The sequence below is a fragment of the Callorhinus ursinus genome, unplaced genomic scaffold (genome assembly GCF_003265705.2).
Source record: "Callorhinus ursinus isolate GAN/ISIS: 27379988/994484 unplaced genomic scaffold, GSC_fseal_2.0 scaffold25, whole genome shotgun sequence".
In the NCBI taxonomy this organism is placed as follows: Eukaryota; Metazoa; Chordata; class Mammalia; order Carnivora; family Otariidae; genus Callorhinus; species Callorhinus ursinus.
The window spans coordinates 32,092,680-32,119,869 of record NW_027397087.1 but is presented as its reverse complement, the minus strand read 5'-3'; the positions used below and the strand labels follow the sequence as shown (position 1 = coordinate 32,119,869).

Sequence of the window (27,190 nt, the reverse complement as noted above, 5' to 3'; positions counted from 1 at the left end):
GATTAAGAATTCTTCATATCAGTGAGGTCATATGATACATGTCTTTCTCTGATTGACTTATTTCACTCAGCATAACACCCTCCAGTTCCCTCCACGTCGGTGCAAATGGCAAGATCTCATTCCTTTTGATGGCTGCATAATATTCCATTGTATATATATATCACATCTTCTTTATCCATTCATCTGTCGATGGACATCTTGGCTCTTTTCAGTTTGGCTATTGTGGACATTGCTGCTATAAACATTGTGGTGCACGTACCCCTTCGGATCGCTACATTTGTATCTTTGGGGTAAATACCCAGTAGTGCAATTGCTGGATCATATGGTAGCTCTATTTTCAACTGTTTGAGGAACCTCCATACTGTTTTCCAGAGTGGCTGCACCAGCTTGCATTCCCACCAACAGTGTAGGAGAGTTCCCCTTTCTCTGCATCCCCGCCAACATCTGTCGTTTCTGGACTTGTTAATTTTCGCCATTCTGGCTGGTGTGAGGTGGTATCTCATTGAGGTTTTGATTTGGATTTCCCTGATGCCGAGCGATGTTGAGCACTTTTTCACGTGTCTGTTGGCCATTTGGATGTCTTCTTTGGAAAAATGTCTGTTCATGTCTTCTGCCCATTTCTTGATTGGATTATTTGTTCTTTGGGTGTTGAGTTGGATAAATTCTTTATAGATTTTGGATACTAGCCCTTTATCTGATATATCATTTGCAAATATCTTCTCCCATTCTGTCCGTTGTCTTTTGGTTTTGTGGACTGTCTCTTTTGTTGTGCAAAAGCTTTTTATCTTGATGAAATCCCAATAGTTCATTTTTGCCCTTGCTTCCCTTGCCTTTGGCGATGTTTCTAGGAAGAAGTTGCTGCGGCTGAGGTCGAAGAGGTTGCTGCCTGTGTTCTCCTTTAGGATTTTGATGGACTCCTGTCTCACGTTTAGGTCTTTCAACCATTTGGAGTCTATTTTTGTGTGTGGTGTAAGGAAATGGTCCAGTTTCATTCTTCTGCATGTGGCTGTCCAATTTTCCCAACACCATTTGTTGAAGAGACTGTCTTTTTTCCACTGGACATTCTTTCCTGCTTTGTCAAAGATGAGTTGACCATAGAGTTGAGGGTCCATTTCTGGGCTCTCTATTCTGTTCCATTGATCTATGTGTCTGTTTTTGTGCCAGTACCATACTGTCTTGATGATGACAGCTTTGTAATAGAGCTGGAGGTCTGGAATTGTGATGCCGCCAGCTTTGCTTTTCTTTTTCAATATTCCTCTGGCTATTCGGGGTCTCTTCTGGTTCCATACAAATTTTAGGATTATTTGTTCCATTTCTTTGAAAAAATGGATGGTATTTTGATGGGGATTGCATTGAATGTGTAGATTGCTCTAGGTAGCATTGACATCTTCACAATGTTTGTTCTTCCAATCCATGAGCATGGAACGTTTTTCCATTTCTTTGTGTCTTCTTCAATTTCTTTCATGAGTATTTTATAGTCTTCTGAGTACAGATCCTTTGCCTCTTTGGTTAAATTTATTCCTAGGTATCTTATGGTTTTGGGTGCAGTTGTAAATGGGATTGACTCCTTGATTTGTCTCTCTTCTGTCTTGTTGTTGGTGTATAGGAATGCCACTGATATCCATGCATTGATTTTATATCCTGCTACTTGACTGAATTCCTGTATGAGTTCTGGCAGTTTTGGGGTGGAGTCTTTTGGGTTTTCCACATACAGTATCATATCATCTGCAAAGAGGGAGAGTTTGACTTCCTCTTTGCCGATTTGGATGCCTTTGATTTCTTTTTGCTGTCTGATTGCTGTGGCTAGGACTTCTAATACTATGTTGAATAGCAGTGGTGAGAGTGGACATCCCTGCCGCGTTCCTGACCTTAGGGGAAAAGCTCTCAGCTTTTCCCCATTGAGAAAGATATTCGCTGTAGGTTTTTCATAGATGGCTTTTATGATATTGAGGTATGTACCCTCTATCCCTATACTCTGAAGAGTTTTGATCAAGAAAGGATGCTGTACTTTGTCAAATGCTTTTTCTGCATCTATTGAGAGGATCATATGGTTCTTCTTCTTTCTTTTGTTAATGTATTGTATCACGCTGATTGATTTGCGGATGTTGAACCAGCCTTGCAGCCCAGGGATAAATCCCACTTGGTCATGGTGAATAATCCTTTTAATGTACTGTTGGATCCTCTTGGCTAGTATTTTGGTGAGAATTTTTGCATCCATGTTCATCAAGGATAATGGTCTGTAATTCTCCTTTTGGATGGGGTCTTTGTCTGGTTTTGGGATCAAGGTAATGCTGGCATCATAAAATGAGTTTGGAAATTTTCCTTCCATTTCTATTTTTTGGAACAGTTTCAGGAGAATAGGTATTAATTCTTCTTTAAATGTGTGATAGAATTCCCCTGGGAAGCCATCTGGCCCTGGGCTTTTGTTTGTTGGGAGACTTTTGATGACTGCTTCAATTTCCTTAGTGGTTATAGGTCTGTTCAGGTTTTCTATTTCTTCCTGGTTCAGTTTTGGTAGTTGATACATCTCTAGGAATGCACCCATTTCTTCCAGGTTATCTAATTTGCTGGCATAGAGTTGCTCATAATATGTTCTTATAATTGTTTGTATTTTTTGGTGTTGGTTGTGATCTCTCCTCTTTCATTCATGGTTTTGTTGATTTGTGGGTCATTTCTCTTTTCTTTTTGATAAGTCTGGCCAGGGATTTATCAATCTTGTTAATTCTTTCAAAGAACCAGCTCCTAGTTTCGTGGATCTGTTCTACTGTTCTTTTGGTTTCTAGTTCATTGATTTCTGCTCTGATCTTTATTATTTCTCTTCTCCTGCTGGGTTTAGGCTTTATTTGCTGTTCTTTCTCCAGCTCCTTTAGGTGTAGGGTTAGGTTGTGTATTTGAGACCTTTCTTGTTTCTTGAGAAAGGCTTGTATTGCTATATACTTTCCTCTCAGGACTGCCTTTGCTGTATCCCAAAGATTTTGAACAGTTGTGTTTTCATTTTCATTGGTTTCCATGAATTTTTTAAATTCTTCTTTAATTTCTTGGTTGACCCATGCATTCTTTAGTAGGATGCTCTTTAGCCTCCATGTATTTGAGTTCTTTCCGACTTTCCTCTTGTGGTCGAGTTCTAGTTTCACAGCATTGTGGTCTGAAAATATGCAGGGAATAATCCCAGTCGTTTGGTACCGGTTGAGACCTGATTTGTGACCTAGGATGTGATCAATTCTGGAGAATGTTCCATGGGCACTAGAGAAGAATGTGTATTCCGTTGCTTTGGGATGGAATGTTCTGAATATGTCTGTGAAGTCCATTGGGTCCAGTGTGTCATTTAAAGTCTTTATTTCCTTGTTGATCTTTTGCTTAGATGATCTGTCCATTTCAGTCAGGGGGGTGTTAAAGTCCCCCACTATTATTGTATTGTTGTCAAATGTGTTTCTTCACTTTTGTTATTAATTGCCTTATATAATTGGCTGCTCCCATGTTCGGGGCATAGATATTTAAAATTGTTAGATCTTCTTGTTGGATAGACACTTTAAGTAGGATATAGTGTCCTTCTTCTCTTATTACAGTCTTTGTTTTAAAATCTAGTTTGTCTGATATAAGGATTGCCACCCCAGCTTTCTTTTGGTGTCCATTAGCATGGTAAATGGTTTTCCATCCCCTCACTTTCAATCTGGGGGTGTCTTTGAGTCTAAAATGAGTCTCTTGCAGACAGCATATTGATGGATCTTGTTTTTTAATCCAATCTGATAGCCTATGTCTTTTGATTGGGGCATTTAGCCCATTTACATTCAGGGTAACTATTGAAAGGTATGAATTTAGTGCCATTGTATTTTTTTTTAAAGATTTTATTTATTTATTTGACAGAGAGAGAGAGAGCACAAGCAGGGCGAGCAGGAGAGGGAGAAGCAGACTCCCTGCTGAGCTAGGAGCCTGATGCAGGGCTCGATCCCAGGACCCTGGGATCATGACCTGAGCCAAAGGCAGACGCTTAATGACTGAGCCACCCAGGCGCCCCTAGTGCCATTGTATTGCCTGTAAGGTGACTGTTACTGTATATTGTCTCTGTTCCTTTCTGATCTATGCTGCTTTTAGGCTCTCTCTTTGCTTAGAGGACCCCTTTCAATATTTCTTGGAGGGCTGGTTTCGTGTTTGCAAATTCCTTTAGTTTTTTTTTTGTCCTGGAAACTTTTTATCTCTCCTTCAATTTTCAATGAGAGCCTAGCTGGATATAGTATTCTTGGCTGCATATTTTTCTCGTTTAGCGCTCTGAAGATATCATGCCAGTCCTTTCTGGCCTGCCAAGTCTCTGTGGATAGGTCTGTTGCCAATCCAATATTTCTACCATTGTAGGTTACATATCTCTTCTCCCAAGCTGCTTTCAGAATTTTCTCTTTGTCTCTGAGACTCGTAAGTTTTACTATTAGATGTCGGGGTGTTGACCTATTTTTATTGATTTTTAGAGGGGTTCTCTATGCCTCCTGGATTTTGATGCCTGTTTCCTTCCTCACATTAGGGAATTTCTCTGCTATAATTTGCTCCAATATACCTTCTGCCCCTCTCTCTCTTTCTTCTTCTGGGATCCCAATTATTCTAATGTTGTTTCGTCTTATCGTATCGCTTATCTCTTGAATTCTGTCCTCGTGATCCTGTAGTTGTTTCTCTCTCTTTTTCTCAGCCTCTTTATTTTCCATCATTTGGTCTTCTCTATCGCTGATTCTCTCTTCTGCCTCATTTATCCTAGCAGTTAGTGCCCCCATTTTTGATTGCACCTCATTAATAGCCTTTTTGATTTCAACTTGGTTAGATTTTAGTCCTTTTATTTCTCCAGAAAGGGTTTCTCTAATAACTTCCACGCTTTTTTCAAGCCCAGCTAGTATCTTTAAAGTCATGATTCTGAACTCTAGGTCCGACATCGTACTAATGTCCGTATTGAGTAGGTCCCTGGCTGACGGTACTACCTCTTGTTCTTTTTGCTGAGGTGATTTTTTTCGTCTTGTCATTTTGTCCAGAAGAGAATAGATGAATGAGAGAACAAAATGCTAATAGGTTAACAATGTCCCAGCAAAAATACTCTATACAAATCAGAAAAGACCTGAAATCAGAGGAAAAGAAAGGGAAAGAAAGAAAAAAGAAAGAGGGAAAAAAAAAACAAAAAGAAAAAGATAAAAACAAAAACAGAACAATACAAAAAAAAAGTATATGATCAAATATGATCAGGCTAGTGCATAGATCAGTGCCACACCCTAGATTTTGGGTGTATTTGGGGTATATTTTGGTCTGTTAGAAAAAAGTGCCTCCTAAAATTTTAAAGGAAGAAAGATATATGTACAAAATAAGGGTTGATACAATGAAGGGATGGAAGGATGGACTGTAAAGATGAAAATTATAAAAGATTTTATAAAAGGAATTGATAAGATAAGAAGTTGTTTGTAAAAAGAAAGAAGATTTAAAAAAAAAAAAGAAAAAAAAGGGAGAGAATGTGATCAGGCAGGAGACTAGAACAAAGCCATACACTAGTGGTTTAGGGTATATTTTGATCTGTTAGAAGAAACTGTATCTCAAAATTTTAAAGAGAGAGCAACTTATATATATATGCCAAAAATAAGGGTAACTACTATGCAGGGATAAAATATGACTCTAAAAATGAAAAATAAAAAATGTTTTTTTAAAAAAGGGATTGATAAGATGTTGGTTGAAAAAGGGAAAAAGAAAAATTAAAAAAAAAACAGTTAAAAAAATTAACTTTGAAAACTAATGAATCATGGTAAAAAAAAAGCCACAAATTCTATGTGCAGTATTCCCGTAGGGCTGGAGTTCTCCCGTTCTCATTGATCGGTAAACTTGGTCTTGGCCTGCTGGCTGTTCGTGCTGATCTTCTGGGGGAGGGGCCTGTTGCCATGGTTCCCAAATGTCTTTGCCAGAGGCGGAATTGCCCCACCCTTGTCGGTCCGGGCTAAGCAAGCTGCTCGGGTTTGCTCTCAGGAGCTTTTGTTCCCTGCAAGCTCTGGTACAGCTTTGGAGGACCAGAGTGAAAATGGTGGCTTCCCAATCTCCGCCCGGAGGAGCTGAGAACTCGGGGCCCCGCTCCTCAGTGTGCTCCCAGAGAAAAGCAGTCATTCCCGTCTCCCTGGTCTCCGGCCGCACTCCGTGCTCACCCGGCCTGTGACCGAGCGTTTCTATGTCTGGCACCCGACCCCATGTGGAGTCTCCAAACCCAGCAGATCCCTGCAGTGCGCTCCCGCGCCGCTCCTCCTGGGGGAGGAAGGGGAGTCTCCCCGGCTCTGCCGCCTGTTGGGTCCCTGCTGGAGGAGCAGTGGCCCGACTGGGCCGCAGATCATGATTTATGGCCACCCCGAGCTGAGAGCCCGAGCCTCGGCTCCGTCTCTGCAGCCGGCTTCCCCGCTCCGATACCTGGGAGCTCTGCCGCACTCAGGCACCCCCGGTCTCTCTGTGACCCCGAGGGTCCTGAGACCACACTGTCCCACAAGGGTTCCACCCCCAGCTTAGCCACTGCAGCGACGTCCCTCAGCGGAGCTGACTTCTAAAAGGTCCGATTTTGTGCTCTGCGGCTCTAGCACTTGCCAGAAGCGGCCGACGGAGGCCCCCTCCCCCGCCATCTATCCTCCCGAATATCGCCTCGGATTCACTTCTCCGCACGTCCTACCTTCCAGAAAGTGGTCGCTTCTCTGTTCAGAGAGTTGTTGCTACTCTCTTCTTTGGTCTCCTGTTGAGTTCGTAGGTGTTCAGAATGGTTTGATCCCTATTCAGCTGAATTCCTGAGACCAGACGAAATCCAGGTCTCCTACTCCTCCGCCGTCTTGCTCCGCCCCCACCATCACTAGTTTTTATACTGTCCTTTTACTCTTCCAAGATCTGATCAGGATATCATAGTGTATTAGGTTATCATGTCTTCTTAGTCTCCTCTGGTCTGTGACAGTTTCTCAGTCTTTCCCTATTTTTCATGACCTTAATAGTTTTGAGGAGTATAAGTATTTTGTAGAATTTTGTCAGTTTGGGTTTATTTGATGTCTTTCTCATAGTTAGAATGAGGTTATGGGGTTTTAGGCAGAATACCACAGAGGTGAAGTCCCCTCCTTACCACATCATATCAGAGGACATAGGCTATCAACATGGCATCCCTGGTGGTATTAACCATGGTCATTTGGTTAAGTTAGGGTTTGCCAGGTTTCTGAACTGTAAATTTTCTATTTTTACCCTTTCTATACTCTGTTATTTGCATATGAGTCAGTTAATCCAGTCCACATTCAGCTTAATTCATAGTAGCCCCAGGCTGGAAACAAACCACATATCCTTCAATAGGTGAATGGTTTAACATCTGTGCTACATTCATATTATGGAGTACTAGTCAGCGATAACAAGGAACAAACTATTGCTATAAACAACAATCTGGATGAATCTTCCAAGAATTATGCTGAGCAACAAAAACCAATTCCAAAAGGTTACACGATGCATGCGTCCATTTATTTAACATATTTAAAATGACCAAATTATAGAAATGGAGACCAGACTGTTGTTGGCAGGGATTGTTGAAGGGGTGTGGGTGGGAGAGGAGTGCATGTGGCTATAAAAGGACAACATGAGATATCCTCCCAGTGAGGAAAATATCCTGTATGTTGGCTGTGTTGATATCCCAGTTGATATCCCAGTTGTGATATTGCACTAGAGTTTTGCCATACATTATTATTGAGGAAAACTGAGTTAAGAGTGCAAGGGATCTCTCTGTATTATTTCTTGCAACTCTATGTGAGTCTACGATGATCTCAAAATCAAAAGTTCTATTGAAAAAGGACACCAGTAGGAGAATGAAATGCCAAAACAGAGTAGGAAAAATTATTTGCAATACATATAACTGATAAAAGATTAGAATCCAGAATGTATAGATAATTCCTATAAATAACCCAGAAAAAGAAAGAAAACCCATTTTTCAAAAAATAGGTTAAAGTCTTAAATCACATTTTAAAAGAAGATACTCGAAGGATGAATACACCTACCAAAACCTGCTCAACTTTATTGGTCATCAGGGAAGTGAAGATTAAACTCACAAAGAGATACCACAACAAACTCATCAGCAGGGCCAAAATTTTTAAAAGACATGAAACTGAAATCAAGTGTTGACAAAGATATATATTATCTGGAATTCACATGTACTGCTAGTAGGAAAATAAATCATCATTAACCACCTTGGAAAATCGTTTGGCAAGATCTACTAAACCTGAGCATATGTATACCCTATGACAAAGCAATTCTACTTTTTGATATGTATCCAGCAGAAATGCATATGTATATGCATTAAAAGACATGTATGAGAATGTTCAAAGTAGTATTATTCCTAATGGCCCTATACTATAAACCATGAAATTCCCATCAACAGTAGAATGGATACAAAATTGGGGCACATTCATACATAATTCATTCATACATTTATACATGTTTGTCCATAATGTCTCTGTTTCCCTCCTATCCATCAGCCTGTCATCATGGCTCTACTTCCAAAATTCTACCTGATTTTTTTTCACCTCTCTTCATATCCTCTGACACCTCCTCAAATCCACTGTCATTTCTCATATGGTTTACAGACATAGCCTTTAACTAGTCTTCTTGTTTCCACTCATGCTCCCCTATGATTCATTAGCTGTAAAGTAGTCAGAATGGTCTTATTAAAATATAAATCAGATCACTTCATCCTCTTGTTTAAACCTTTTAGTGGGCTCTTGTTGTATTTAGTTAAATCCAACTCTTCATCATGGTTTGAAAGGCTGCCATGTAGTTCTGCTGTAGTGAAAGATGTTTACAGAGAAAGATCCTAAAATACATAGAGTGGTTTAAACAAATTAAGAGTTTATTTCTCTCTCGCACAAGAGTTGGAAGGAAGACAGTCCCAGGTTGGTAGGGCAGCTCTGCCAGACTCGGGGATGGAACACAGAGTTCCACCTGTGGCTCTCACGTGCTTGCCTATCACATCTGCCTCCCAGCTAGCCAGAGGGGAAAGGAAAGGGGGAGACCATGCTCCTTTCCTCTTATGGGCTCAGCCCGGAAGTTTCCCTTCCTACTTCTGCTTCCATCCTCTTTGTCCAGAACCTGGTCACAGGGCACACCTAGCTGAAAGGAAGCCTGGGAAATGTTGTCTTTAGCTAAGCTGACATGTGCCCATGCACGACTCCATTACCGTGGAAGTAGGGAAGAATGAATATTGAGGACAACTCGTAGTCTCCGCTCCAGGCTATGTCGTGTCATTCCTCTCTATTTTCCATCCTCATCTCCTCCCTTCTCTCCCTGGCTTTTGGCTCTCCAGCCACACCAGCCTTGCTCATTCTCTCCTTAGTCCTTAGGCCCTTGTATCTGTGCTGGCCTATATCTGGAATGCTTTTCCCTAGATCTTCACCTGACTGGCTTCTTCTGATCCTTTGTACCTCAACCCAAGCCTCATACGTCTTCTGAAGATGCATTCCCTGACCCTTCCCTTACAAGCAAAGTGACCACCTCCTTACCATTATCTCATTCATATGGTTTAATTTCTAGCACTTACCACTAGCTCAAATTCTCATTTACTCACCTGCTTATTATCTGTTTCTCCCACTGGAATGTAAGCACCCTGGGGGCAGAAATGTTGTCTGACTTATTCCCTGTTAGATCCCCAGCCCTTAAAAGCTACCTTTGATAAAGCAGGCATTCAACAAATATTTGTTGAACAGACGAGTTCATTTAGCCCAAAGCCCTTCATTTTATAACTGGGGAAGCTGGAGCCCAGAGAAAGTAAATGGCTTGCCTGGGCTTCTGCAAGTAGTTAGTAGAATCCAGGTTGACACTTTTCTTGGACACCCTATTTCATCCAGGCTCTTCTTTGAAGTCTCTTATATCGCCCCTCCACAACTGTTCCTTTGAACACCTGTAGCACTAGACTTTAACAACTCTTGGGTTTTTATTCTTTGCTTCTTTGTATTGTTATTTATCTTTGTTCTATCTGTCTTGTTTTCCCAACCAAGCTGCAAGTCCCTTGAAAATACCAACCTTCTGACACAACAGGCCGTGCATAGGTATTTGACAAAGAGACTAAAGTTACTTTATTCGGTCAAGTGAAACTTAGAACCCTTACAGCTTTCATCTTGTCCTATCATTGAAGATAAAAGTTGGATACTGGAAGACTAGATTTGGTGGGAGGTAATTCCTGAGTATCGCCAGCTAAGCATACAGGCAGGGCTGTCTTACCGGCAGCTGGGATCTTACGTGCTTCATCAAAATTATGCAGAGGAGCTGCTCTCGGGATAATGGGTGGGTTCTGAAAGGTAATCCTTGCTGTCGGTGGAATCAGTCCTCGTTCAATCATATTTAAAATCCCTGAGAAGGAAGGTTAGAATATGACTTTAACTCCAAGCATTTCTACAAAGTCTGAGATCTAGATGAATAGTCTTCTTATTTGTGAGAGCACATCTAGTGCCTTAATCCTTTGCATGAAGAAACCATTAGAGTACACGTTCGTTTGAGCCTAATATTCTAACCTAAGATAAAATGGCATTTCCCATAGTGGTTTTATGAAATAAACTTGTATTAAGATAATTTCGGAGTGGGGCGCCTGGGTGGCTCAGTTGTTAAGCATCTGCCTTCAGCTCAGGTCATGATCCCAGGGTCCTGGGATCGAGCTCCAAATCAGGCTCCTTGCTCAGTGGGGAGCCTGCTTCTCTCTCTGCCTGCCACTCCCCCCCGGCTCGTGCTCTCTCTCTCCCCTGACAAATAAATAAATAAAATCTTAAAAAAAAAAGATAATTTCATTTTAAGGTAGAAATATAATTTCAGTGCAAACTAAAACTTCTTTATACTTAACATTTCAATGATTGATAATATTGTTACTCTTTTTAAAATTCAGAGAAATCAAGTACACGGTCTTCATAACTAAGGAGAGGTTTTGTTCTGAAAGAAAGAAAATCTATGTGCTTGTATCTATTCTCCTGTTGTTACAATGAGTCATATTTTATAAAAGAAAGTTATTTTTAGGGGTGCCTGGGTGACTCAGTCGGTTAAGCAGCTGACTCTTGATTTTGGCTCAGGTCATGATCTCAGAGTCGTGAGGTTGAGCCCAGTGTTGGGCTCTGTGCTGGGCGTGAAACCTGCTTAAGATTCTCTCTCTCCCTCTCCCTCTGCCCTTCACATTCCGCTCTCAATCTCTCTCTCTAAAAACAAAACAAAACAACAACAACAAAAGAAAGTTATTTTTAGACATTTCTCATGTCACCAGAAGATGTGATTGCTTAAATAGATGAATTTAGTGTAACTGGGAAACATGGATAATATTAATGATCCTAATTTACAATCCCTAGAACTCATACTATGTCAGCATGGCTGGTACGAGGGCTTTTTTTTTTTTTTTAAGATTTTATTTATTTATTTGACAGAGAGAGACACAGCGAGAGAGGTAACACAAGCAGGGGGAATGAGAGAGGGAGAAGCAGGCTTCCCCTTGAGCAGGGAGCCCGATGCAGGGCTCGATCCCAGGACTCTGGGATCATGACCTGAGCCGAAGGCAGATGCTTAACGACTGAGCCACCCAGGTGTCCCTGGTACCAGGGCTTTTGAAGGACAAGAGACTGTGAAATAAATAAACAACTAAATGAATCAATGAATAATTGAGCAAAGCCTTCTGGCAGGGGCAATGCTTTCATTAAGGTGGACCTATTGTGTTGAAGCCAGAAACCCAGAAACTCAGGGAGGATGTGAAATAAACTTGTGATAGGGCTTCAGCTTCTTGTTGCTCTCATGTAATAGGAAGGAAAGTAAGGAACTCTGAGTCTCAAGGAAATCCTCGTCTGCAAGCTGTGTACCGAGCTGAATTAAGTTGAAGAAGTTGGCACAGATTCTAAGGGGAACAAATATGGTTTCTGTTTGCCTGAGGACCTCGATGACGATGTTATGTTGTTATTAAGGATGCTAAAATCTAGTGTTACACGAATTCAGAGAAAGGATCACTGAGGGATTGGGGAGCTGGAGAAGACTTCACTTGTAAAACAATGATTCCAAAGAGAAATCTTCAGTTTGCTTACTGCAGAATCATTTCGGGGGGGCAGAATTTCTTATTAAAAATGAAGACTTCTGGGCCCTCTCTTGGGCCTGTCCCAACTTCCGAAGTCAGGGTCTGGGAATCTGTATTATTGAAGCCTCCAGGACATAACAGTAATCTACATTTTTTAGTAAGCCCTCCAGGTCAATCTTTTGTACTTTTAAATTTAAGAACTTCTCATCCAGAGTACAACTCTTTAAGCCCCATTTGAAATTAGGACTTCAGGATTTAATTTTTCTAACACTAGATTTAACTACCTTAAAATATTAAGAGTAATTCTGTGTCCTCACAACTATTTTCCACCCTTAAGTATCAAATCCCGTTTCCAAGAACTCTGCCTGACTTGCAGATGTGAAAAACAGAGCTCCTACTAATTCAGTATATTTTCATTACTGCACTCAGAGAGAATCCCAAAGAATGTAAGCATGATTTTAACCTTTGCTTTAGTACTGGTTGGAGCAATTGACTTAATTTTAGATAAACACATGTGTGTACATTTACCATTGGAAGGAAAAAGTTACGACTTTGGGATAAGCAAAAGAGGCTGGGTATCTTTTCATTGAAATGCTGGAACCTCTGGAAGTTATCTGACCCTGTAATCACCTTTGTTTTTGATGAGTCTACTTTACAATTCTCTAGAGATTAAGGTTAATATATAGAAAACTGAAAGCAGTGCAAATATTTCTTGTTTTATATGCATGCAAATGAACTCGGTCACACAGAGGGATGATGCTTCTGTCACCCCCAAAAAGCCAGTCGTGTGTCCATTTGCAAATTTATTTCACTATTCTTGATTTGTTTGGATTCTCCTAGGAACCAATTGTAACATCCTACTGATTCCTTCATTTAATCAATGAGTTCAATAAAATCTTCGATGTCTCCATTTTATAGTTGTATAAGAGTCATGGTTTTACTTTAAAATATATCTGTCCTTTAATAATTTTGGAGATCTCACCAAGATGAGCAGAAGATTCACCTGAAATTGCCAGAAATGATGCACAGCACAGGGAACCAAGTCTAGGCATATATTTTCTTAGCACCCCCAGGCGAATTCAAAGCGGCAATAGAACTTTATTGTCTGTTTTTCTGATTTTAGTATTACTCCTATTAATTTTTTGTTTTGTTTTTCTTTTTGCTTCATGTATGGCTAAGTTATTCCTTATTGGTAGCTACAGTGACTGGGAATTTGGTGGTCTCCATAAATGGATTAATGTCCTAACAGAGATCTAATTCCCTGTTGAGTGAGAGGACAATAGAGAATATAGTTTGTTAGTCTTTTGCTTGTCCACTTGTGTATTTTGAGCTCAAATCAACTAGGAATGTCATGCCCACAAAGAAGGTGGTATCTGGACCAGTCGGTGTGTTTCTGTGTTTATTTTTCATCTGTAGCTGAAATTGTAGAGTTGAAGCTATAAGCCCTGTCTGTATCTGTATGTTTATGTATCTGTAATTCAGAAAGGCCTTTATCTCTCATTGTGAATGTAGAATGTTTTTCTGTCTCCAGATGGTATTAATAAATTAGACTGTAAAGTCTCAAATTAAAGGAGCTCTGTTCAGATTGACTTACAGAGAGAAATAAGTTATGTAAATTGAGTATTCTTAAGATTTCTAGGAAATAAGGAAATCAAACTTCTAATCCTTTAAATGTGCTCCCCCTCATCTCCCAAATTCAGAAACTGTCATTGAGTCTCTTTACTTTTCATGGCAATATAGTTACTTGGATAGTTTCAATAAAAATCTGTTCTCCTTTTACTAAGATACAATTGGAAAAATCACTTATGCAACCAAGACTTTGGAATTTCATATTTAAGAGTGATACTTATTAATCATGAATGACAAGTCACTTTTAAAGAACTAAGGTTGACTTTATGGAGCCAGTGCTTACAAAGCCTTCCCAAAAACCTGGCCTGGTACATGGCTTGTAGGGTTTTCATTCTTGCAGGTGGTAGGAAGGTCATGTCCAGGCCCAAGAACCTTAGGATATTTGGAGCACCTCTAGAAAAGAGGAAATTACCCAAATTTGTAGGTCCTGTAGTTGAAATGTGGTGGGCAGAGTTTCTTGGGCTTGATTTCCTAGCCTTAAGATAGCAAATAATAGAGGATTTTGAAAGTTCAATCTAAGATTCCTTATGAAAATTTCCAGCAGAGCAAACTTAAGATAGCCTATTCTTGCTGCACCTGTGTAAGTAATCAGGACAAACCTAATGAGAACAGCCTTATTTTTTGACTTTTTTTCTTTTTTGGAAATCTTTTTAATCAAAACGGTGGAAGACTGTAAGAATATTTTTGTTTAAGTTTTGGAATGAGCAAAAGAGATTTCTGGATACCTTTTGAATGGAATGCTGAAGCCTTCAGGGATTATCTGGACCTAGTTTTTGACGGAGCTATTTCACAACTCTGTAGAGATTAAGGTTAGTTTGTAAAAAAACAAAACAAAACAAAAAACTGATATTAATGCAAATCAGTCTTATTTATAGACTTGAAAATAAATTCTGCCTGGTGAAGGGACACTCTTCCTTCCCACAGAAAGGTCAATTTTGCATCTATTTGCAAATTTATTTTAATATTCCTGAGCTATAAATATGGTCCTTTGGATTCTCTTTTAAACCAGTTGTGACATTCTACAGATCTCTCTCTCTCCCTCTTTTTTTAAAAAGATTTATTTATTAGAGAGAGAGAGTGAGCACAAGTGGGGGGAGGGGCAGAAGAAAAGAGTCTTTAAGCAGACTCCCCATTGAGCGTGGAGCCTGACCCAAGTCTTGATTTCAAGACCCAAGAGATCATGACCTTAGCCGAAACCAAGAGTTGGACACTAAACCAACTGAGCCACCCAGGGACCCCTACAGATCTCTTTTTTAATCAACATGTTAAATAAATAAAATATTTGACATGAGTTCATTTTAAATTTGTATAAGATCCATGATTTTACCTGTTTTGGGAAATGATCCCTTAACACCATTGTCTCATTAAACTTTCATAACACTCTTACTTTCCCGTGGAATGGGTTAGGGAATAGACATTCACTCATTCAATGGATATTTGTTAAGTGCCTATTATGTGGCAGGAGCTATTCTGGAGGCTGGGGATACAGTGATGAGCCAGAGAGAACTCACAGAGCCTCTAGGAGAGTTGAAGATGTTAAATAAAGTCACAATAATTGAGTCACAAATTGTGATCATCTATGAAGGAAAAGACAGATGCTTAAGGAAGTGATTTTTCCAGGTTTCCCGGCAGAGATAGAGGCACTTGTGAAGGTCCATATGAAAATGTGGTTGGCCTGGAGAGGAGCAGGGGAAGGGCATGTGGTGGAGGGTAGAGAAAGCAGTTAGCAGAGAATGGAGGGAAGGTCCAGGTCAGGCCTGCCTTGTTTGTAGAGTCTGGAGTTGATTAATCAATCAAGACCAGAGAGCAACTGGCCAGAGGTCACACACAGCCTGAAAGTTTGGTTTGTGTACTGTGAGACATATATTCTTAACCGTTAAAAAGAAAAGAAAAGAAAAGAAAAGAAAAGCTTGCTTTCTTTTTTGGATGTAACAAGATATTTCGAGAAAAAGTCAGGAAGTTCACCCTGCATTTTCCAAAACAACTCTCTCTTCTGGGTGTTGTTAATCCTTCACCTCTGGCTGGACTTGTGTGAATCTGAGATGACATTAAGGGCATCAGGAAGATGTAAAAATCTAGACACTGTGTCCACATTTCTGTGGCCTGAGCTTTCTTGACGTTTCTATCACCTTGCACAGTACCAGACATTTGGTGAGTACTCAATATATGTATGTTGACTAATTGGCTGATTAATTACAAATATTATGGCAGGTCATGTGTTCTCTGGTGGATCACTGAGGGATGAAAATGTGATTTTTTTTCTGGGTCAAGTTGCCATGGTTCTAGATTCACTTTTGTTTTGCAGCAATTTTTTTCATTATGTCTATTGCTAAAGTGGACCCTGATTGATTGATTCATTCATTCATTCACTATTTCATTCATCTTAATTTGATCCAGGAAGAATAGAAGATGGTACTAAAGCAAGAACTCTGCTGGAGTCATTCCGTATTCCCAGGGAGTAAATATGTAAACTAAGTAAAATCATATGTCACAAAGATCTCCGAACAACAATGGTTTATAACTAGAAAAGTAATAGTTACAGTCGTGAACTTCACACATTAAGGGATATATAATGATGCTGGGTTCTCCTGAGTTCTGTTGTTCTTCCTCCAGCAGTAGGTCAGTAAACAGTAGACAAGATGGAGAACTTTATACCTCCAAGGTCCAAGAGAACCTTTGGGAAACTTTAGGTCCAAACTATTCCAGACAACAGATAGAAAGTAAGATGGGAATAATTAAAGACCATCTCACTTGGTTATATTTGAGATACAAAAGGGGATCCACTTAGGCATTTTTCAACACTTCAGCCAGTTAAATTAAGTAGCAGAGAGAAACACGCAGTCCTTAGTCATTCATTTACTTATTCATTCAACCAACATGGTTCTGGACACTAGGGATACTGAGATGAAGATGATATGACCTTTTGTTTTAAAAACTAGAAACCCACTGGTTTCATGAACACTAGAATTTAGACTGAGACATGCATGGTTTAAATGCCACTTACATTAATTCTGGCTTCATACTTTTGTATAATAGTATATTGAAATACATTTTTTAAATGCTACCAGAATATCATCAGAAACTATCTGCTCAGAAACTTGAAAAATTCTAATAATACCACATAAACACAATAATTTTAACACGTAATAACACCAACATCTCAATCAATATTAAATCTGTAAGATGATGGGTTTCAGAGGTGGAAGGGACTTTAGTTGTTGTCTAGTCCAAATTTCTGATTTACAGAGGAGCAAACTCACGCCAGAGTGAAGACCCCGACTTGTCTGAGGTCACCTACGAGCATAAGTAGCTGAGCCCGAATTCAAACTCAGGCCCCCTATCCCTCCTCAATGCTCTTTCCTGTAGATTCCTAAGCACATAAAATGGTCGTTGAGTCACTAACCTTTCCTGGCATCTGCTTGTAGGACAGGTATGGGTGTGAAGTAGGGATCCGTGCGATGCGAGGCTGGTAGAACGGTGAGGTTGGATATGGTAGACCCTTTCATTAACTTCTGAACCTTCACCTAGACAATCAAAGATTTGTTTCAGCAGACAGTTTTGCTTTCAAAATGAACACAGTTTTCTTCTTGTAAACAATAAATAAGGTTATGAATAGTTTCATTAAGTTTTAATAAAGTAGCAATAGCAGCTCCAATTTTATTGCTCATGAGTACCCTGTGCTATTGTCTACTGTGAGGAGTTTGTGTAATTTAAAATAGTTAATTAAATCCAATTAACATGTTATGATTTCCACTATGCAAAGTCACTATAGTAGTTAATAAAGGAACTATTAAGATTTCGTTCAATTTTAATGACTATGAAATAAAAGTGCTAAATCTTGACAGAAGAGGTTTTGAATACAGCAAAGTTTTGTACAGGCAAATTTCCCAGGAAATACATATTAGAGTTGTGAGAGTAAAAAAAAAAAAAAATCAACAAGCGAACTGGGAGAATTTCAAGATAGATGTATCAAGGGCATCTGGGTGGCTCAGTTGGTTAAGTGTTTGACTATTGATTTCTGCTTAGGTCATGATCTCAGGGTTGTGAGATGGAGCCCCACTTAAGATTCTCTCCCTCCCTCTAAAACAAAACAAACAAACAAAAGGTTAAAAAACAGGTAAATGTATCAGTCAACATTAATAGGTTAAAAATGATCTTTGAGTGGACTCTTGAAAATCTCAGATAGAGTTAAAAACCTGATATCTAGATCAGTTACAGTAGATGATTATCTTTTCTAAAGTCATTAAGTGCTTTTATTATAGTTATGAAATATGAATTGTTTCTATTAAATGGTTTCTAGCTTTTAAAGACTAATATGTATTGCATATAAATCACATTTAATTGTATAGCTCAAGTATGCTATTTTTACCTTTATTAGAAGAGGTTATGAATTACCTGGGCCCTCCCAGCAGGGAAGATGCAGCTGTTTGGTATTTATATACTGATTTAAATTTTCAAATCATTTTCCAAACATTAATTAATCTTCATAACTTCTAAAGGAACTAGGTAACAATTTGCTCTTTAACTAATAAAGAACCAAGACGGAAAGGCTAGTAGATTTGTTTCAGGTCACACAATATACTAGAAATACACAGCTTATTCAATTTTAAGATTTATCTGATTTTACATTAGTGAAATTTGCCATTGGACTCCGTTGTACCCTACCTTATTGCTCCTCAAGTTCATGGGAAAGGAAAGGGAAATTCATCAAGAGTTGAGAGGGGGAGAGAAAATCACTTCCCCAAATAAGTATCTATTGGCTAAAAAATGTCTGTGTGAACAAAGGATGTGGGCCTTAAGCGAAATTGTAAACAGCTACCATCCTGTGAACACCAAACATTTGGTGAGGACAGTTTAAAATAACTATTTTTAAAAAGCTCCCTGAGCGATTCTAACACACAGCTGGGGTGCAGTCGCTGTGAAGCCCTCCACAACACCAGCCCAGAGTCAGTGACTCCCTCTTCTGCACTCCCATCACCCTGAGCGTGTCCATTCCTCATGAAACTTAACGCCCATCGTATTGAAGTTAGTGTTATATAATAAGTGCTCAGTAAGTGCTCAAGGTTGTTCCATGCCTTCTCCCTCCAAGCAAGCAAATGCAGAGGTGGTTATCTTACCACGGGAGCAGGACGGTGGAGTGGGCTCATGTTGCACGCCCAGTGACAAGGAAAGAGTAGACAGCGCAATCTCCTGCCTTCCAGGTGAGTTGGAAGAGGAAAGGGGAGTGGCATGGGCCTTGCCTTTTTTAAAAAAATATTTTATTTATTTACTTGAGAGAAAGAGAGAGTACAAGCAGGGGGAGGGGCAGAAGGAGAGGGGGAAGCGACTCCCTGCTGAGCAGGGAGCCCAACATGGGGCTCGATCCCAGGACCCTGGGATCATGACCTAAGCCGAAAGCAGATGCTTAACTGACTGAGCCACCCAGGCGCCCCTCCATGGGCCTTGCCTTAATGACAGCTAGGGGTTCATGTGCGTGTCGTGTTATTATGGCAATTCCATCTTGCCCATCCACCGTGGTCTCTTTCTCATCCTCAGCTCGCCTCGCCTCACCTCACCTCACCACCAGACCCGGGTGGCCTCCAGGATCTCCTGATCACCCAAGGTACTGTACTGCAGGCCTGGCATGTGCATAGCTGATTTTCAGTAGCAAAAAGGGAAGGGTCTCCGCTTGTCTGATTGATATCAGGGTCAGGGAGGCAAAGGTAAATCGGAGGAAGAGAGAAAGATTCCACTTAAATAAAATTGCCCAGCATTGCGAAGATGTAAAGTACAGGTTTGGCAGTTTCAGGGCACAGAGCATCATTTATCTGGATTTTCTGAAAGCCTTTGACAAAGTACACCTGCCAACCTGCTCTTGAAAGCCAAAGTAGCAGGATCTGACATAAAACACAATGCAAAGTGTGACACAAAGGAGAGGGTGGAAGGCGGATGATACGGGGATCCTGTCAGGCAGCCAGCTGGTTTCTTTAATTGTTTCAATTGCATCTATCTCAACAATGTAAAAGCCAGACCCAGTGTACGCGTGCGTGCATGCATGCGTGTGTGTGTGTGTGTGTGTGTGTGTGTGTGCGTGTGTGTGTGCAGGGGCATGCAGAAGAGGGTTACACTTGGGGTTGACATCCTCTCGAGATTACAGAAATAAATCCCACATGCCGTGTCACTGGGCATGCAACATGAGCCCACTCCGCCATCCTGCTCCGGTGGTAAGACAACCACCTCTGCATTTGCTTGCTTGGAGGGAGAAGGCATGGAACAACCTTGAGCACTTACTATATAACACTAACTTTAATACGATGGGCGTTAAGTTTCATGGGGAGTGGACACGCTCAGGGCGATGGGAGTGCAGAAGAGGGAGTCACTGACTCTGGGCTGGTGTTAAGGAGGGCTTCACAGCGACTGCACCCCAGCTGTGTGTTGGAATCTCTCAGGGAGCTTTTTAAAAATACTACTGCCTGGGCCCCAACTCTGGGCAAATAAATCCGAATAGCTGGCTGGAGCCTGGGCCTCAGTATTTTTATAATGCTCCCCGGGTGATTCTGATGTGCAGCCAAGGTTGGGATGGACTGCAGTAAGTGATATTTAAATTGTGTCTTAAAGGAAGTATTGAATTATGTATCACGTGGAGAAGAGGATGCAATTATAGAGAGAAAGGATGGTGGTGACAAAGCAGAACAGCATACAGATGGATGAAGATTTCAGGGAAGGGGAGGCTCTTGGTGTGGCTGGAGTATGGTGTGTATGTACCAGGAGGGTGGGTGGGGGACAAAACTGGAACGGTAGGTTAACAAAAATGAAAGAAACCAGTGCCGATTGCCTAACAGAAGTCGAATATCATCTGCTTCTGGCTTCTCCTTTATGTCATGCTTTATTTTTTAGCCTGGAACCATGCTGTGTAGTTTTATAGGTGATATGGACTATCATAGAAATAGAACAATGTTCTTTATATCTGGTGCGTCATGACTATTTCCAAAACTCTATCGCTTTATGCCTAAACCTTCTATAACAGCTTAATTGTTTTTTCAAAATTTAAAAAAACATAGAAAAGCTTAAAAAAGAAAAGAGCAATCACATTCCTGCCAGCCAGAATTAATCATTGTTAATATCTTGGTATATTTGCTTCTCGTGTTTTCAAATAGAAAAACCATCCTATTTTATGATTCTGGTAAAAAATGATATATGCTCATTATAAAGATTCCAATTAATGCAGAAAAACAAAAAGATGAAGGTTTAAGAAACCATGCCAAATATCATTAGGTGATCCATTATCCCTGACATCTTTGGAATGATTAATATATCATTTTACAAAAATAGGATTTATATTACATTATTAAACTTAATTTTTGACATGAATTTAATAGGAGGGAGAAAGACTGAATTAAACTTAACAAATTATGAAACCTCAAGTCAATATTTCTTTACCACAAGATTCCTATGAGTTGAAAAAGATTCCTCTGCAAGGGTTGGCAGTTTTTGTTTTTTGTTTTATTTAAAGGGCCAGACAGTAAATACTAGAGGCTGTTCTGGTCCGTTGTTAGAGCTGGAAAGTAGGACAGACAATATGTAAACAAATGGTGGCACTATGTTCTAATGAAACTTTATGTACAAAAACAGGTGGTCCACTCTCAGGCAGTAGTTTGTGGACTCCTGCCCTATAGTTAAATAAAGGTGATTATGAAAAACATTTAGGTTTTTTTAAATCACGTTGTAAATTTGAGTAATATACCCCCATCTTCAAAAGATGAGAACATTAGAACTCTCTTGCTATGCTCATCCCCTCTCCCTCACCTCCCAATTTTTTATTAGATTATTATTTTTACATTGTCCAGATTTATAATATCCGCATTCTGTTTTGAAACCATAATCGCTAGGATTGTTTAGTAGTCATCCTACATGTAAACAGATCCAGTGTCATGGCTTCTCCATGCTTGAGTTCTTGTTTTGACTGACTTATTTTTTTTAAAGATTTTTATTTATCTATTTCTTAAATTTTATTTACAATCAATTAGCATATAATGTATTATTAGTTTCAGGGGTAGAATTTAGTGACTCATCAGTTGCATAGAACACCCAGTGCTCATTACATCAAGTGCCCTCCTTCATGCCCATCACCCAATTATCCCATCTCCCACCCACCTCCCCTCCAGCAACCCTCAGTTTGTTTCCTACAGTTAAGAGTCTGTTATGGTTCATCTATTTATTTATTTTTGAGAGAGAGATAACAGGGGGAGGGACAGAGGGAAAGGACAGAGAGAGAATCCTCAAGCCAGCTCTCCGCAGAGCATGGAGCCCGGACAACTCCTTCCCTGTTGTCTGCTGTAGGGATCGATTTCAGGACCCTGAGATCATGACCTGAGCTGAAATCAAGAGTCAGATGCTCAACCGACTGAGCCACCCAGGCGCCCCTATTTTGATTGATTTCTTAGTTGCTTGCCTTTGGTTATCAAGCAGTCCTTTCCAGCAAGTGTTCATGGGTATTTATACTTAAATGATATCTGGGGTAATCCTTTCTTTTCTCAAAACTTTGAAGACACTGACCCATTGTCTTCTACAATGAATGTTGTGAAATTTGATGCCAGCCTGATTCCTTACCCCTTGTGGGTAAGGAATGGTGGGTGATTTTTCTTTCTGCCTGGATGTCTGAAACCTTCTTTGTTTTTGAAGTCCAGGTGTTTAGCTAGAAAATACCTTGCTGTAATACTCTAAATCAAATTTTCCTGTGATTCAGTGCTTTCTTTCCACCTGTAAGATTTCATTTGTTCTTCACTTCTGGAAAATTTTCTTTCATTATATCGTTGGATACAGCTTCTCTTTCATTTGCTGGGTTCTCTCTTTTGGAGACACCTAGTGTCATTAAATGTTGGCTCATCTTTATATTTCATGTTGTGGTACCTAACTATTCATTCTCTCCTGGTTCATTTTAGAATAGAATGCTTTTAGCTGGGCATATGGCTATCCAGTCCAAACTACATTTCCAGTGTCTCTGGTGGCTAAATGTGGACACGTGACCAAATTGAGACCAGTAAGACGTAAGCAGCAGTGATAAGTGTAACCTCTGGGCCATCTCCTTAGAATGCCTGCCCTGGACTATCTTTATCCTTCCTGTGGGCTGAAACATGGGTGTAGAGAGGAGTCAGCTTCAGCCACTGGAAGGAGAGTGTCTGTAACCAACCACAGGAATGAGATGAGACAGCATCTAGACAGAAGGAACCCTCTCTCGGTTATGCTCCCTGTCATGGAGCAGAGCTGTCCTGCCAACCTTAGACTTCTCACCTGTGGACTGTTTTTGTGAGTGAGAAATAAACTGGTCTATTTATGGCACTATATCTTCAGATTTCTTTGTTACAGCAGCTTAGCCTGTAACAAACTACGATGCATATCTATTAGCTTCTAATTAATTTCCTTTGTCTTTTTCCTTTGCCTTTTCTGTGTTTACAGTCTTTTCTCCATGCCCATATTTCAGTGTTCAGCAGTGTCTGTTCTGTTCTTCCTATTTATGGTTTATTTATTAGTTCCATAAAGTATTTTGGTATTCAATTTGTTTCCTTATGTCTGCAACCTCCCTTTTTATCTCATTCTGCTATTCTATCATCTCATGGCTGAGCTCTAGTTTTACGTAATTTATGTTCCTATCAAGCTGCGCTATAATGTGAAGAAATTGTGAGAAAATTCCTTCTGTTCCTTGAGTTATATTTTTTTCCGGGTTAGGCTTTGTCTTTTGCAGCCCATGGTTGTCTCTCCCCCTCCACTTTTGTTAGCTCTGGGTGAAATACTGGCCTTTATATAATAAATCAGTATAGTGGCCATATCATTTCCTTCCCCCTTGTACATTCTTGGGCAGCTCTGCCCTGACAGTCTGCTTGCTCTCTTGTAGCGTCTCCTTCCCTGTTGTCTGCTACCAGTGTGTTTTCTTTCCCAGCAACACGTGAGAACTGGGTATTCTGGGTGTTCTCCGCCTTTCTTTTATCTGAGGGCTTGGGTCGGGGAAGCCTCCGTTTTAGTATACATGCAGTCTTTGTTAAAATACGTAGGCTCTCCTCCTTCTCCTGAGATTCTGATGAACATCCTGTATCAGAGTTTGCTCTACTTAGTCCTCCCTCCCTCCCACTAGCCCCAGGGGTTTTGGGTCATTTCAATAGAATCCTGAAGATGTCACTTCTCTCTGGAAGAATTAGACATATTATTATTTGCTTTCCAATTTCACCTCTTTCTTCCAAGTCCCCTTGTCAAAAGAGAAAAAAAGATAAGGATGCCTGCTTGATCATCTTCTCTCCAGATTTTGTAGTATTTCTGAGATTCTCAATATTTCTTAGGGGCAGGGAGGGGTGGAGATTGGAGCTATGTCACACACCTCTACTCTGCTCCAGAATCTTCTGCTTGGGGAATTTAAACCTGCATGGCCATATTCTACAGCCCTGCATGACCAATCCTGCCCCAGCCCTCCTCCCCATATAGTGGATGGCATACTAAAGATCAGGAAGGGAAAATAGCTCGGACACACAACCAATCTGCCTAATAGAGGCAGAACTAAAAAGGCACATCACTGCTTCATGGCCCAGCGCTTTTTACTACATTTTCTTGCTTCCTGAGTTCTTGAACCTTTCAAGCCAAACACAGCTCAGGTCACCAGCCCTACTCCTGTCCTCATGGTAAAGCCCCATCACTTTGTCCCCGTTCTCAGTGTCATTTCATATAGATACAGTAGGAGCTTCACTTTGTCTCAGACTAAAGATTACCAGCAGTCTTGGAGCTCGAAGAAAAACTCCCTTGGGAGGATCTGTAGCATAAGAGCAAAAATCATGGGCTTGGAGCACTGGATTTCAGTCCTAACTCTGTCATTTAATTAGCAAAATGTGCTGGGGTAAGTCATTTAACTTCTCTGAGTCTCAGTTGTATCTTCTGTAAAATAGGGATATTCTTAGCTACAGGGCAGCTGAATTTTATGTGAAGGATTTGTTCCTAGAGGCGTTTCATAATTCTGAACTCACAGAATTGAGACAGTCTGACAAAGAATGGCAGCTATGGCAGAGACTTCTCCACGGCTTCCCGTGCGCTACACAGCCAGAAACTACATTTCCCAGCCCCCTTTGCAGCTTGATAGGTTTTTGTGACAGGATTCTGGCCAGTGGTATAGCAATCACAGTGACTTTACTGGTTGGAATACAGACATGATGGTGGGAGCCTAGCAGCCATCTTAGCCATCTTCGATCACAGATAGAAAATGCAGAGATGCCTGACATTGCAGAGCAGCTATATCAGCCATAAACTGTGTGACGTGAGAGAACATCACTGCCGTGTTTAATCTACTATTATTTGTTACATTTGTGGAATTTATATCCTAATAGTACAGGGTGTTTTTATTTACTCAGATGGGATTTCTTTGTGGAAACCCCAGCATAAATATATCTTAAATTCACTCAGACTGCACCAGCTTTGAAAAAAGTGAAATTTTATTTTTTTAAATTTAGGGGGATTTAAATTATTTCAAACTTTGTGTATACAGCAATAATTTATTATTATTATCTTATGTCATGGTATTTCAAATTTATATAATCCAATTTTGCATAAAACTCGACATCACTGGTCTTCCATAAGGCCGTTGTGAGGAATTACTGAATTAATATATAGAGATGCACAATATAAACTTTTTTCATATGAGAAATTGGGGCTTTTTTTACATAAACATTTTATTAAAGTATAACATTCATTTTTGAAAAGGCATAAATCATAAGGTCATCAGTTGATACATTTTCACAAAGCAGACACCGGGAAACCAGCATCCAGAACAAGAAGTAGAGCATTGCAAGCACCCCCAAGGCCTCTCTCATGCTCTCTGTCATTCACTCCGATAGCCCAAAGGTAACCACTATTCTGAATTCTGCTCCCAGCTATTATTTTTCTGTTCTTGAATTTACATAAAAGGATTATTACAGTATGTATCCTTTTGTATCCGGCTTCTTACCTTTAAAATTGGTGTGCGAGTCACTCATATTGTTGTGTGTGGCAATATGTTCATGCTGTGAACTTTTAAGTATTGACTTTGAGTTATAAATTACACTTAAAGCTGTAACCAAAAAAAACTTGAGCCTCTGACCTCCCACTTTTTTGCAATGCTTATAGTGTTCCTTCTACAATGTTCCCTCTTAGCTCTGGCTACTAAATTCCTGTCACCTTTTGACAACTAGCTTAAAGGTAACCTCCTTTAGGAAATCACTTTTGATCTCATCCTCCTCTGAGTTCCTATGGCTTTTTTGTACTTCTCTTATTACATTTATAACATATATTGTAAGTATTTCTATAGTATCCTCAAGGCATTTCATAATTCAGAGCTCATCTAATCCTGTATTGTCTCATTTAAGGAAGGAATAGTGCAAAAGAATGTTTTAAAAAATATAACTACTTAAAATGTATTGGGAAGGAGCAATTAACAAAGATATATAAATAGCAAATGTTTTTCTTTTTGATAAAGGTAATACAATGGCAAGTAAAACTAAATAATGGTCTAGTTATGCTTTTGGTGATGGTAGACTAGCTTATAACTGACTAACCCTCCTGAAGATAACAAATATAAATTGTGGATAAAATAATTTTAAAAACCCAACTATTTGAAGGTGCTGAGATAAATTGAAAACAGACAGAAGCTAGAAGAAAGTTGATCTTGAAAGAAGGGAACTACAACAGTTGAGGTTTGTGTGTGTGTGACTTCTGGCCTGGAAGTACCTCTCAGTCCATGAGATGCAGAAGGAAGTCACAATCTTACTGGTTAGAGAAGTAAGAAGATGGAGTATAGGGCTCCATAAAGGCTCCCAGAAAAAAAGGAAGTTGTAAGGCAGGGACCGAAAATTTACAAATAAATGCCATACAAATCCTTGGCTGACCCCTAAGCTACACCTAAATAGAAGAGATTCTAAGGAGCCCAGCAAAGACACAGCAGTTAACAATTTGAAAAAAACTGAGTAGAGATTTCAGGTGCTACTCACCAAGGATAGAGTTTGGAAATTGAGTCTAGCAAATTAACTGCCTATTTGAACAGGTATCCACACATTAGCAAGGTACCAGAATTCAGAGTCTCCATAACACATCATTTATAATGTGTATAACAATAAAAAGTCACTATATCTACAAAGAAACGGGAAAGTGTTCACACAGGAGAAACAGTCGTCAAGAGAAACAAATCTTAGAAGTGATTATTTTTTAAAAGATTTTATTTATTTGACACAGAGAGAGACAGCAAGAGAGGGAACACAAGCAGGAGGAAAGGGAGAAGCAGGTTTCCCGCTGAGCAGGGAGCCCGACGCGGGGCTCGATGAGGGGCTAGATGCGGGGCTTGATGTGGGGCTCTATGTGGGGCTCGATCCCAGGACCCTGGGATCATGACCTGAGCTGAAGGCAGATGCTTAACGACTGAGCCACCCAGGCGCCCCTAGAGGTGATGTTTTATGGTAAAGATGGTGGTGATGGTTTCACAGGTGTACAAGTAATCTCCAAACTCACCAAGCTGTATACATTAAATATACACAG

At 40.0% G+C, this 27,190-nt stretch overlaps 1 protein-coding gene across 10 annotated transcripts in view; it reads right to left on the bottom strand.

Annotated features, from left to right (window-relative positions):
* Positions 1-27,190, bottom strand: part of IQCH (IQ motif containing H) — a 218,485-nt gene that overhangs the window by 130,339 nt on the left and 60,956 nt on the right. For all 10 annotated transcript variants that reach the window (XM_025884587.2, XM_073877244.1, XM_073877245.1 and 7 more), the window contains 2 exons: positions 17,076-17,196; positions 10,228-10,356 (listed from right to left, as the gene is read on the bottom strand). In XM_025884587.2, coding sequence (XP_025740372.1) covers positions 10,228-10,356; positions 17,076-17,196 — 250 coding nt within the window. The remainder of the gene's footprint in view (positions 1-10,227; positions 10,357-17,075; positions 17,197-27,190) is intronic.